We start from the raw sequence: 14300 nt of genomic DNA, 5'->3' as shown, positions 1-14300 counted from the left end.
CTTAGCACTGCACCAGGAACATAGATAATTGTTTAATAGAATCTTTTTGACTAATATACTAGACATAATCCATAATTATAAAACTTTTAAAAATTGCTTTCAAAATATAAAGTATTATTTCTGTAAAGCTCTCTAAAAATCCAAACAGGAAACTCAAATACTCAAATGGTTGTGTCCTTTCTATTATGCAAATGGCCTTTCCCTTCTAAACCAGTATATCACAAAAGTATTTTAATCTTTACAAGTTAAAACAAAAAGACAAAGAAAAGAGGACTTTAAACAACTAGAATTTTATTAGCCATTGTGGTCCCAGAGTAAAAATCTTCTGTTTCTTCAGGTTTGACTTGTGAGGTATGCTTTTAAGATTTAGTTGACATTTCTATGCCTTTTCACTAGGTTTTTTTTAAATGTGCTTGCTGTTAAGATCGCAGTCATATTGAAGGAACCAATTTTTATACTGACTGGTAGAGGGAACGCTTGTTCAGGCTTCCAAGGATGAGTTTAAAGAAAACTTTGACTCTTGGCTTGCTATTTCTGCCACAGACCAGAGTGTTAAAACAAGTAACTTTATTTAAAACTTTGATCCTGAAATATTTAGAATTAAATGGAGAATCCTTGAGGAGATAAGGTCTTCAAAATTGTACATACATTTATCTATTAGATTAAAACATCTAAAGTTTTAAATACTTTGTGACATAATGGTATTTTACTGTGTCAAAAAGGTGGAACAGACAGGAACCTTGGGAAAGAAGAAAAGGCTTGGACTGGAAACCATCTGCACAGTTTATCTACTAGATTAAACATATATACAATTTTGAAGACTTTATCTCCTCAAGGATTCTCCATTTGATTCAAGTGTTTTATGAGCCCAGTTTTTAAAAAAAGATATCTCCTCCATTCCTTTCTATTTTGCCTGCCAGGCCTCTCATTTGCACCCCATACCTTATACTTGTATTTCTTGAACTTTTTTCTTAACTGGTATATGAGTTTCTCTCCTTTCCCACCCCTACAGATTGTCCACCAAATTAATCTTCCTAAAAAATTATCATACTTATAAAATGTAAAATTTTTTTAGAAGTATTCAATGATAACCTATTGCCAGTAGCATAGATTTCAAACTCCTTATTCTGGCACTTAGGGCATTCTGGCTCCAAATTACCTTTTCAAAGTCTTTCCTTACTACTCTCCTACCTTATTTTATTTTTGTAAAAAAAAATTTCTTAAATTTATTAATGTTTAACTTAAATGCAAAAAGACTCAAATAGAACATTTCCAAGAACACAGCACAACATAAAAGGAAGATTCAGTATACAACCATGAATTTCCCTTCCACACGTTTATGAAACTATATAAATACTAGACATCATTTGCAAAGATACACTACTTTGCTTTCTACATTTTCTTTTGTTCTCTGCTATGTACACTTCTAACTTTAACTTTTATTCTGAACAATCATGACTACTTAATTATCTGATGAAAGTGTGTCAGGCTTTCTGAAATTTTCACCTCTCATGGCACTCCCTATTGAAATTTTATTCATTCATCTTTTAAAGCCTAGTTCAAATTCCAGCTTTAGATCTCTGAACCTATGGTTCAAATACCTCACTTCTCCATAATACTTTCCCTGATCACTAAAGTCAAAAGTAATTCCACCTCCCTGGGTACTCTTCGTTTTTTTGTTTTGGGTTTTGTTTTTGTTTTTTTATGCAAAGCAATGAGGTTAAGAGACTTGCCCAAGGTTCTACAGCTAGGTACTTATTGTCTGAGGCTGAATTTGAACTCAGGTCAGTGCTCTATCCATTGCACCATCCAGCTGTCCACCCTCCCTGGGTACTCTTGGAACAGTTATAGCTTATACCACTAACAACACTTAGTACCAACATCTTTTTGTTTGGTTTTTTTTTGTTTTTGTTTTTATAGCTATTTGAATACATTTTAAAATTCTTAGTAGAGTCTAATCTCTTTAAAGGCAGAGGTCTGGTCTTGTACATGTCTACTTCATAGTACCTTGCACATACTAGTCTTTGAATGAATAGTATAAATATAATTATAATGGAAAATGAGTTAAATTCTTTTAGTTCCTTATAGAAAGCTTCTTTGTTCCTCCAGGGTTCATTATAGTTGTAAGATTCTGTATTAAATGTATTTATTTCTTTCGTTAAGGTATTTTAGAACTAAGAAATTAAATTTTTTGTATAGCAACACTATGAATAGTTTTTCAAAAGAAATATTTTAGTTTTTACTTTGGAAGGGTTGAACAATAAAGAACAATATAATTGGCTGTTTGAGATTTTTCTGTGAGGTTTTTTGCTGCAGAATTTTTTTTAAATCATCAAAACAATTCATTGTCCTTTGTTCTACAGAATTAGACATAATAAATTTTTCTTGAAATTTTAAATGAACCTACTAATAAGAGAATTTTTAGATAACTAGGATGAAATTGAATAAATGTCTTCATGTTGAAGTATTGAAGAATCTTGAAATATCATCAGAAGTACTTACAGGACAAAATTCCATGTTCCTCATCTGTGTCTTTGTATGTGTGTCTGTGTGTGTTTTAATTTTTCAGTTTTGTCCTGGCAGAATAGAGGTGAAACCAATTGAAAATTTACTTCCCCATTTCCATTATAGGCTTTTCTTCATATATTATATTCTCCTGTATATTCTTCATTTTAAGAGGTTTTAAAATTCTTTAATTTTTATTTATTCATGTTGTATCTGACCTTTAGTGTTAAGTAATCAAGAGTTTGACTGCTTTTTAAGTAGCATAGGTTTAGGTTATTAAATACTTCAAAATAATTGTTTTTATTTATATAGCAATTTACTATTTGCAAAATACTTAAAAACTATCCATAAATATAAATACAGTAACAGTCTAAACAATATAACTGCTTTTTTCCTTGTGGGTTTTGAGGAGTTCAAATATACACTTATTTGTCCACTTCACTTAGTAGGAATTCTTTAAGTATCTGTTGTTTTGATTTTTAAGAAGGAAAAAGTTTGCATAAATTTTCAAATTCAGATTCCTACAGTTAAATGTATCCATTGGTTAATATCTTTGTCAATATTTTCTTTGTAACCAAGGAAGTAACCTGCAAGATAGTTGTGTCTCCTCTGTTTTGGGGAGGCAGATTGTCAAGATTCATTTCTAGGTAAATGGAGACACAAAGCAGACAGGTTGAAGGTTTGCTGTTTCTTTCAGAGTTAGGAAAATGTTTGACAGCTATTTTAACTTTTCCTTAATGAAAACATAGAGATATATTTAAAGATGTTGTGTCAAGGGTGTGTGTGAATTGGAGGTGTGGAGTAGGTAATAATACCACATAATTAGATAGCATTTTAAAGTTTGCAAAGTTCTCTCCTCAGAATCTTGTAAAGTAATTGATACAGATCCTCTCCCCACTTCACAGATAAAGATCCTTGTAGAAGGGAAGGGACTTTAGCTGGTGATATAGCTAGTGGATGTCAGGGATAGGATTTGATCCAGGTCTCCATTTATCTTTAGATGAGACCAAGTCTACTCCAGCATCTGTTCTTAGTTTCTGCTCTCTCTCACTGTACAAATAGGGTCTTCGGTTGCGGGCCACTGCTGCTTATTCATTTTCTGGCCCTTGAAGGCAGGTACACAAGCCTATCATAGTGCCTTTCCTGTGGTAGGCACTCCATCATATTTGTTGAACAAATGATTGGTCAAGATTTCTAGTAGATAACAAGGAATATATTATTGTTTTTAAAGCAAACACAGTGGATTTGAAAGGCTTTACTGCCAGTAATCCAGTGCCCTGTCACATAGGTTCTGATGATTTCATTGTTTTTTTAATTATGCTTCACTCATGGTGCTGGCCCATGACAGCTCTCATTATACCAGCGCTGCCTTGGTTTAAGTGGCCCTAAATCTAAATGATTCTCTAGGTTTTTTTGGACAGTAACATGGCATATGAAAGGACCTTAGGGAACATCTCATCCAGTGCTCCCAATTTATAGCTGAAGAAACTGAGAGGCTTATAGATTTATAGCTAAAATAGATCATGGTGTCCCTCTGAAGAGTTAGATGTCTTGCTTTTTTCTGTAAATGATCTCATAACTCCAAGTTTACTCCCAACATCAAATTTAGAATCAGAGGATGTGGGTTTACCTTATGATCCCTTGGCTTATTAACTCCATGACTTTTACCAATTCAGCCTTCTCTGAGGCTTTTTTTTTGATCAACAAAAATGAAGTTCCCTTCTCTAAATTAAGCAGTTCTCAGATTCATTAAGCTATAGCATATAACATATCTACTGAGTTAATGTATCAATTTGAAAATTTGAAAAATAAAAAATTTTTCTTTACTATATGAAAATGAACTCTCATTTGAATGTAAAATGAACTTAATCTGTTAGGTAGGTAGTTCATTCTGTATCAATATTTATCTTTAGGTATAAGAGGATAATAATAGTGTCTGATCATTTGCCTTCAGAAGTAACTAAGCCATTTATCCTGTTTTTAATGATTTCCAGAGTCACGTTAATGTTTATTCCCTGCTTTTCAAAGGAGTTGAAGACATGGGTGAGGACTAGGGAGACTGACAGAAACTTGCACGTAGGTAAATTATGAATAAGTTTTGCTTGTTGTATCACCATTATGATTTAGACATATCCCCAGGGATAATGGTAAGAGTTCACATTTATTTAGCATTTTATGGTTTCATAATAAGGACAAGCAGCTGTATAGTGCTTTAGGGTCCACAATGGTTTCAAATGCACTTTCCTCACATTCCTGTTGGGAGAGGTATCCTCATTTTACAAATGAGGAAACTGAGACTCAAAGAAGACTCTTCTAAGTCACACAGATATCAGAGTCAGAATCTGAACCTTGGTCTACTACCTTGGGATTTATAAAAATTCCAATGACAGTGAACCAAAATGGTGCAATTTAGTTCCTTTTTCAAGCCAGGACTCTCGGTCATGGGCTTAACAAATATACATAGAATAAAATACAAGATTATTACCCTTTGGATTATTTTCAATTTGTCTTAAAGTAGATTCTGATCTCCAAGTTGGTTCAAGGTCCAATCCCCTTTAGGTTCTTAGAAGTTTCATAGCCTGGAGATAATCTAAATAAATATGGAAATTCATATTGGGGAAGGGGGTGAGGGTCATTTGATAGAATATTTCTCTTGATTTTTTTTCTTTTCCTCAAATTTATAGGAAGGCAATACAATATTAATTCTCAAGGCAAATATTGGAGGTGTATAGAACAGATTATTGAAAGATAATGAAAATTGAGCATGAATCATAAATCAGGTCTATTTTATCAATAATTATTCTATATGCTTAGAATAAATTCTGTATCCTGTTAGAGGTACCAAAGCTAATATATCTGTTTATTACCCTTCCCAGATATACTCTTCATATAAGAAGTTACTTCATGAATCATCAGATCCTCTCATTCTAAAAAATTCTTTTGACTATTCTTCCTTCCCCTTAGGCTAGAGTTACAGGAATCCCTCCTTCTGGACCTAAGCTAGCAAGGCTCTATAGTTGCTCTCTGCTCTTTGCATTCCGGTTTCCACTCTCTTCTCTCCAAGGATGTTCATTATGATCTCTTAATTCTTGAATCTGAGGACCTTTTTTTTGGATCTTTGTCCTCTGCAACTTTGGATACTGAACACCCACTCTTGTATACTTTTTTGATCTTTGATTTCTGTGCTAATTTCCTTCCTACCCCCCCCATTCTCTCTGTTTGATCATTCCTTTTAAATACTTACCTTTTTTTTTACTTCCCAGTTCTCTCTGGGTTCTGCTATTTGACTGACTACTCTTCAGTCTCTTGCTTTATCATCCATGTCCTATCTCTGTCACCTGTCAGTGTTACACAAATTTAAGAACTTTGACATTCCTATCTGATCATGAGCTCCTGTCATTCCATATTTGCCTCTCCTTCAGTTTTCCTTAACCTATTTTTCTTCCTTATTGTGACCTCTAGTCTCTCTACCCCACAGTGGTTTCCCAGGTGCCATGATTGAAGTGAAGATAATCTGAGGCACAAAGTTCTGAGCATTTTTAATTTATTGATAAGGTTAGAAGTTACCAATAAAAGGGATTTGTTTATCCATCATCCTACAGCTATTTCCAGATTGAATGTAGTCTCTCCTGAACTTTAGACCTTGCTCTCCAGTGACTGTTAAATGTTTTCAATGAGATGTTCCCTAGACATCTCTCATTGAAAATATCAGAATTATAATTTATTATGTTGTACCTCAAAACTACCCTGCTTGCAAACTTAGCTTTTTTCTGTTGCAGATGGCATCATCCTGGTCATCCTGGTTATCAACATTATCCCCTACTCTCTCCTTGCCCCACTCTCGTATCCAGTCAGATGGCAAGCCTTGATTCTACTGCTTTAAATCTTATCTGTTTCCCTCTCCAATTATATTTTCCCCCTAATTCTGGCCCTCATCTATCACCTCCTGCACTATTATAATAGTCTCCTAATTGATCTCCCAGTCTCAGGCTACTTCCCCTTTCAGTCCACATAATCACCATATTTTCCAGAATTAGGTCTGACCATGTCATGTCTCAAGTCAGTTACTCTAGTGGCTTCTTATTGCCTTTTGGATCAGATATAAGCTCTTCTGTTTTATTTTTTGCAAGACAGTGGAATTAAGTGACTTGCCCAAGGTCACTTAACCTAGTAAGTATCAAGTATTTGGGGTCAAATTTGAAGCTAGTGCTCTTATCCACTGTGCCACCTAGCTACCTCAAGCTCTTCTTTTTTTTTTTAAGCCATTCACAACCAGCCTATATTTTTGGCATCATTGTATATGATTTCCCTTTCTATCCTCTCTAATCTAGCAAAACTGACCTTCTCTCACTCCCTCACACATGTTCTTTGAATATCCTTACTTTGATATTCACTCTTTCTTTCAGCTGTCTCATTAGAAGTCACAACTCAGGCTCCAATTTCTGCCTGAAACCTTTCCTGATTTCTACCCACCACCCCACCACTTCATGTGTCCTCTTTTTTAAACTATCCTTTATTCATTTTGCATTTATTCTGTATGTGTTTTTGTGCATTTTGTCTCCCTAGATAAACAGTAAAACTCCTTGAAAGTAGGATTAATTGCTATATTTTGTATTTGCACAAGACAAGTAAAGGGACAGTAATAAATGCTTGTCGAGTTATTGATTTCTAAAGCACAGGTCTGACCATGTGACTCCCTTATTTCAAAACCTCTATTGACTCGTAAAAGTAGAAAAGACATTTTCCAGGGTTATTATACATTATTCTACTTTCTAGCCAAAAAGACTTTTCCTGTAATATTTCATCTCCAGTTTCCATGCCTGCAATGTGCACTCTTCGCCTCTTCACTTATTATTTTCTTAAGTGTACATATTGTTTTCCTGGTGGTATGAAAGCTCTGAGGGAGTAGCTGTTTTGTTTTGTCTTTTAGTTGACAGTATCAGGCACTGGAAGGTCACTCAGCTAGCACCAGTGAAGTCCCTATTCTGTACCAGGCCTGTGCTAAAGGATGAGGATACAGGCAGAGTAAATTGTTGTAAAAAGAACTAGGGACGACAGGACCTTGCCTGAACTGGGAGCTGAGTGGAGGAAGGAAAATATTTCAGACCTGGCTGGGGGAGGGGCGTGGGGGGAGGCACAACCAGGGAAAATCTGGAGTAGAGAAATGGAGAGTCACATTAAGGAGCAGCAGTGGGATTAGAGAATGAGAAAGGTAGAGGTTAAGGTATCAGAAAGCTGAAAAGGGAGGAATGAGTTGCCCTGGAAGGTACTTTTGAGGGGTGATGTGGTCAGAGCTGCACTTCAGGAAAAAGAATTTATGTGAAATGTGAAGTCCTGAGGGTTTGTATCTCAGGGAATGTCTACTGGGGGAGAGAATTGGGCATATATGAAAGAGGTTGAGAAAGAATAAACAATGGCTTTGGCTATTGATTGAAAAAAGAGTGAGGAATTGAGGATGACAACTAGATTTTGATTTGGGGGGTAATTGGAAAGATCGTGATACTCTTGATAGTAATAAAAAAAAGAAGAGAAAGATAAATTAGTTCATACTATTCAGGTTTTTTTGGACATCTTGAGTTTAAGATGTTTGATACACATTCAAAGATGAAACTAAACTTCAGTTGAGAGTATTAAGAAGAAAAGGAGATTTGCAGCATCAGACTTCAGAGTAGTCAAGAAGGATGAGAATTGAGAAAAAGCCATTAGATATGACTATTAAAAGATCACTGGTAACTTGCACAGTTAAGTGGCATAGTAGATGGAGCCTGGAGTTAGGAGAGTTCATCCACTTTCTAGCTGTGTGAATAGGCAAACCCAGTTTGCCTCAGTTCTTCAACTTTAAAATGAGTTGGAGAAGAAAATGGCAAATCACTCCAGTATCTTTGCCAAGAAAACCCCAAATGGGGTCACAAAGAGTCAGATACACTGAGAAATAACTGAACAATAACAATAACTCAGGAAATTGTTTTAGCTGAGCAATGAGATTGAAAGCCAAACTTTAGAGAATTAAGAAGAGAGAGGAGCAAGAAAGTAGAAGCACTTAGCGTAGATGACCTTCTCAAGGAATTTAGCCAAAAAGGGGAAGAAAGATAGAGCACAATAGCTAGTGAGCAATAGAGGATGGAGTGAAGATTGTTTTGAAGATGGGGGAGACATGGACATGTTCGTGGGTAGCAGGGAAGTAGCCAGTGTGGGTAGGGAGAGATTGAAAATTAATGGGAAAGGGGCAGCTAGGTGGCACAGTGGATAGAGCACTGGCCTTGGAGTCAGGAGTACCTGAGTTCAAATCCAACCTCAGACACTTAATAATTACCTAGCTGTGTGGCCTTGGGCAAGCCACTTAACCCCATTGCCTTGAGGAAAAAAAAGAAAATTAATGGCAAAGCAAGGATGATGGGTAAATTTGCTGGGGAAGATAGAAGGGAATAGATCCACTTATGCATTGTGAGGTAAAGGGGAATATTAGCAAGGTAAAGTCTACCTCTTCATGTGAATGATGGGGGGGATAGAGAACACATTTGAATGATGTTAGATGAGGAACACAAGAGAAGATGTCATGTTCTACCCTTGACCTCAGGTTTCTCATCCCAAAGGATAGGGGGATAAGGGAAACTGTAGGAGACTTGAGGAGTGAAAGGTTTGCAAGAATCTCTGTGGTGAATGGGAGAGTGAATTGATTAGGTTGTCAGATGATTGCTTTACCACAGTGAGAGCCCAATAGAGGTACTTTAAAAATGGCTTGTTGAGTGATTTGAAATCCGTTATCTTGCCTGAAGTTCATTCTCAGATATATTTAATATTTAATCAAAATTCCCCTCTGGGTTTCCTATTGACATCTTTTAACATATCTCAAGCATTACTGGATATCTTCATCTTTAAATTCTTACTTCACCAGACTTTTTCTTTTTCTTTTGGGAAAACCACCATCCTAATTTCTTCAGCATTATAATCCAAGAATTCTCTTAAGTTTTTCCTTGCCCTTCATCCCAGTCAGTTTCCATATCCTTTTTATTTTGCCTCCTTGACCTTTCTTACATCCTACTAGTCTATATATGCCTAACTGCTAGTCTAATTAGGGTTAGGATTAGGGTCTGGTCTATTATAATAGTTCCCTTAATTGGTCTCTTTACTTCTAGTCCCTCTTCTCTCCAGTGCATTCCACAGAGTGGTCAAAATCTTCCTCAAGGATGAATCTGACCTTATCATTCCCTTCCCTCAAAAACCTTTATTAGATCCCTATCATCTCTTAGATAAAATATAAACTCATTTTCTTAGCATTACGGGTTATCCAGTCTGATTCCAACCTACCTTCCTAACCTTATGTAATATTCCCCTTCATGTAATCTACTTTGCAGTCAAACATACAATTGTTTGTTCACTTTTTTCCATATTCTGTCATTTTATTTCTTTGGATTTGCTTGAGCCATACTTGGCTTTCACTGCTGCCTCAGCCCCTTAAAGCCCTCATCATCCTCTGAATTTTAATTCATTTGCCTTGCCTGTTCTCTCCCTTCCCACTTGCAGCCTATATAACCTTGGGTAAGTCGCCCAACATTTTGAGGATTCAGTTTCTTCATCTATAAAATGAGAGATTGGACTAAGTGCCTTCTATAATGCTCCTTCTAGTTCTCAAAATATGATGCTATTAAACTTAAAACTTTATTTTAAAAGAATAACAAAAATGAGGTAGTACTTATCATATAGAATCATAGATGTAGACGTGGTAGATCCTTAGAGGCCATCTAATTCGTCCCCCTCGTTTTACAGATTAATCGACTTGCCCAAATTCATAGAAGTTAAGTATTAAAGGTAATATTTGAACTTTAGGCCCTCAGAATCCAGAATTAGGACTTTCTTCCCTGTACTGTGCTTCAAGGTGTCTAAGACCAAAGAAAACTTTATTCTAGAAACACTAGAATAAGGTGGTCTACAGTCCCAAACCCAGAACCAAATTTAGCATCCATAGAGCACTTTCCTGATGAATGAGGAAGGACTTTGCCTATTTGTAAAGCACTTTACACACAACTGGGATGTGGTGGATGCTATAGAAATATTAGTTAGTAGTGGTCCTAGTAGTAGCCACAGTACATGAAGTTCCCTATGAGAAAACTCCTCTAGGTACCTGTTCCTCAGTTTATAATCTTTCAGAGTTGTCAGGGTGAAACCTGAACTACTTCTCCTCTGAATGTCAGCTATAGAGAATCTGTCGGTTCTACATTGCATTGAAACTGATGGTCTGAATGTAGGCTGAATGTGTTTGCTCTGTATCTTAGGTTCTTTTAAGCTACTGGATTTAAAGAAGGACTGAGTTAATAATTTACAAATTTGTTGTTTAAATAACAATTATTCAGTCCTTTAGCTATGTAAATTATTAACTCAGTCCTTATTTAAATGCAGTAGTAGCTGATTCTTTTTACTTTTGATAGCTTCTGTCTTGCTAAGAAAAAATGAACTTTCTCTAAAGAAATACTTTCAGAAACTATATCCATCTTATCTTGTTATGTCCAATGGAGGAAATATGAGCTAGAGACGAAACATAAAACAGCTTCAGCCCAGTGTACCTACAAAAAAAATAAAACCTTTTGGCCTACTTTGGCTACCTTCTCAAGATGAACTTGTATAACAGAAGACCTGTGGTTACTGGTGGTAATCTGGCTATCATCATTATGACAGTGGTGTTTCAGAGCTAAGGAAAACGGGCTAATTGTCTCAAGTGAAAATTGTGGGGAGTGATCAGAAGATCAAAATAAGTCAAATTTATGTTCTTTTTTAATGATGTATATAAGTTATACTGATTTGCATTTCTTGAGCATTTGTAGGAAGTATGCGGGTTAAATGATGCTAATGTGTGGTGCAACAACTTCCGGGTATAAGATTATCAAGAATAAAGTGCACATAGTGAAGCTTAAACTAATTCTCATCCATTAACACAAAACATTTTACGGTCTAAACTTTAATGCACAAGTTCTATATGTGGGGTGTTGTCAGAGGCACAAAAGCAAAAAACCTAGTTCCTGCTTGTGGTTTAATTTATAGGCTTAGAGAGCAGACAAAAGATACAATGGGCACAAAAAAAGTACAATGTGAGATATAATGTGATTAGGAGGAAAAAATATTCAGACAGAATTCTTTAGGAAAATATACAAAAGGGGAGAAATTTCTTTGCTAAATTAGATTATAAATTCTGTGAGAGCAGGATTAGGACTGCCCCAAGCCCCAGGACAGAAGTAGTTTTGTACTCAAAATTCTCAAGAAATAGTTCTTACTAAAGTGAGTTAAGGAATGACTCTCAGGGTAAGTTGCTCAGAGGAGATCAAACTGATCAAGTCCCTAAAAGATTTCAGCAAATGAACATGAGAAGGAAGGAAGTAGATTCCAATCATGAGCGATGTTAAGTAAGATAGAGTTGGAATCTAGAAACAATTAAGAGCTGACTTTGTTTGAGCTAGTATTGCTGAATGTTGCATGAAGAGAAGTAAGGTGAATAAATATAGGAAAAGTAAATTATTGGGTTTTTTTATTTTTTTAAGGTTTTTTTTTTAGGTTTCTGCAAGGCAAATGGGGTTAAGTGGCTTGCCCAAGGCCACACAGCTAGGTGATTATTAAGTGTCTGAGACCGGATTTGAACCCAGGTACTCCTGACTCCAGAGCCGGTGCTTTATCCACTGTGCCACCTAGCCGCCCCGTAAATTATTGTTAACTTGTACTTTGTCTTAAATTCTAAGCTAAATAGATTGTATTTTATTCTATAGAGGATAGGGTACAACTGAATATTTTGGAATAAGGAAGTGAAATAGCCAGACCTGTGCATTAAGATTATTTTTGACATCTTTGGAAAGCATAGAATGAAAAGGGAAGAGACCCAGGGTGAGGTAACCAACTAGAATGCTACTATAATAACCAAGGTAAGAGATTGAAGGTCTTAACTTGAATAATGACTCTGCGCAATCGTGTTTGTGTGTGTGTGTGTGTGTGTGTGTGTGTGTGTGAGAGAGAGAGAGAGAGAGAGAGAGAGAGAGACAGAAGAAGGTATTTGAGTGATAAAAGGAAAGATTCAAAGATAACTGACATTTTGAGACCTCAGTAACTGGGAAAAGCAAATCAGGAGGAAGACAAGTTTAATTTTACTCATAGCAAAATTGTATGCCATAAGTTTTTACAAACAAAAGAAAGAGGGCAGCTAGGTGCCTCAATGGATGGTGTACTGGGCCTGGAGTCTGGAGGACGTGAGTTCAAATGTGGCCTCAGATACTTAATAATTACCTGCTATGTGACCTGGGTCAAGTCACTTAACCTCATTGCCTTACCAAAAAAAAAAAAAACCCAAAGGAAGACCTCAGAGAATTTGGTTAGGTCTTTCGTGGGAGATTTATGAAATAAAATGGTCAAGACTAGCTTCACCTGAGAAGGCACAGAGAGATCTCAACTGGACTCTCCAGAAGACAAAAGAATTGTTAAAAAGCACATCTCTGGGACCTCACCTTACATGCTACTCCATGTAGTAGGAGCTTTAAATGAGAACTGAATTGAAGGGATAGAATTAGTCATTCAGGTGAGATCCTCACTATACTATATCTGAGTCTTTGTTTAGGGTAGAAGATGCCTAGAAAAGATTGATCAGTATGTATTTGGGGACCTGCTATGAGCTCAATACTGCCTCTATTCTAGATGATGTGGACCAGTGGTGTCAAATTAAAATAGAAATAGATTCTTATGAGTAGCATACAACAAATTAACATCTCTGTTGCATTTTTGTTTAGTTAACATTTTCTAATTACATTTTAATCTGGTTTGAACTGCTCAAAAGTTTTGCCAGGGGAGTTTCACACATCTCTAGGTGGCCCCACAAATATTTTGCTTGCCTCTCTTTGATTTCAGTTAATTTCTATTTTCTTTTTTTCCCCCAGTCCAAGCCTTATGCATTTGATCGTGTCTTCCAGTCTAGTACAACACAGGAGCAAGTATACAATGACTGTGCAAAGAAGATAGTGAAAGGTAAATGTATTTCATAAATTTCTAAGAATATTGTGTCATGTGAAGTTTTGTCCTGGGATTCTTCCCATTTCACAATCTCATTATAATTTTTGAATATTCTTCAAAGTTAATAATCATGGAGGGTAATTGTTACATATTTAATACAAAATGATGATAATAATTATCTTTAATAAATATTTTATTATATGGCATTGTACAAATGATCCTGCATAAATTTGTACATTGTCCACCACTTCAAAAACCAGGTTGTGATTATAAACAAAGTCTATAGGTTAAGTTGAAAATTGAAAACTTAAGGGCAGCTAGGTGGTGCAGTGGATTGAGCACCAACCCTGGAGTCTGGAGGACCTGCATTCAGATTTGGCCTCAGGCATTTAATAATTGCCTAGCTGTGTGACCTTGGCCAAGTTACTTAACACCATTCCCTAAAACAAAAAAAATAAAATAAGGTTTAAAAAAAAAGAAAATTGAAAGCTTTATTTCCTACCATACTTTTTTTTTATTAACATTCACATCACAAGAGTTTCTAAAGCAATAAACTAGAGTTAAAGTTACAGCAGCAGAAACAAAATTGCTGGGCAGCTTTACAGCAGTTTATAGAAAATGATGTTCTTTGTCAATGTAGATTTCTACTCCATCATCATTTTCTTCCTAAAGACTTCATCTAGCAGTAAGATGGGAAGCTGCAAGGGACTTCAGCAACAATGATGATTCAGGTGGATGTATTCCAGGCCAAAAAATTGAGTTAGTATAAACGCAGGTTTTACAGGGCCAGGGGTCCTATTTTCATTCCACAGAGA

General features: G+C 35.9%; 1 protein-coding gene across 3 annotated transcripts in view; it reads left to right on the top strand.

Moving 5' to 3' along the window:
• Positions 1-14300, top strand: part of KIF5B (kinesin family member 5B) — a 52329-nt gene that overhangs the window by 4104 nt on the left and 33925 nt on the right. For 2 of the 3 annotated variants that reach the window (XM_074193109.1, XM_074193107.1), the window contains exon 2: positions 13413-13500. In XM_074193109.1, the coding sequence (XP_074049210.1) occupies positions 13413-13500 (88 nt within the window). Of the gene's footprint in view, positions 1-4499; positions 4582-13412; positions 13501-14300 lie in introns of all 3 variants that reach the window. The other variant, XM_074193110.1, reaches the window with a different exon arrangement.

Source organism: Macrotis lagotis, chromosome 7, assembly GCF_037893015.1.
Source record: "Macrotis lagotis isolate mMagLag1 chromosome 7, bilby.v1.9.chrom.fasta, whole genome shotgun sequence".
NCBI lineage: Eukaryota > Metazoa > Chordata > Mammalia > Peramelemorphia > Peramelidae > Macrotis > Macrotis lagotis.
Note: the sequence above shows the minus strand (reverse complement) of the source record. Positions and strands in the feature narration are given on the sequence as shown.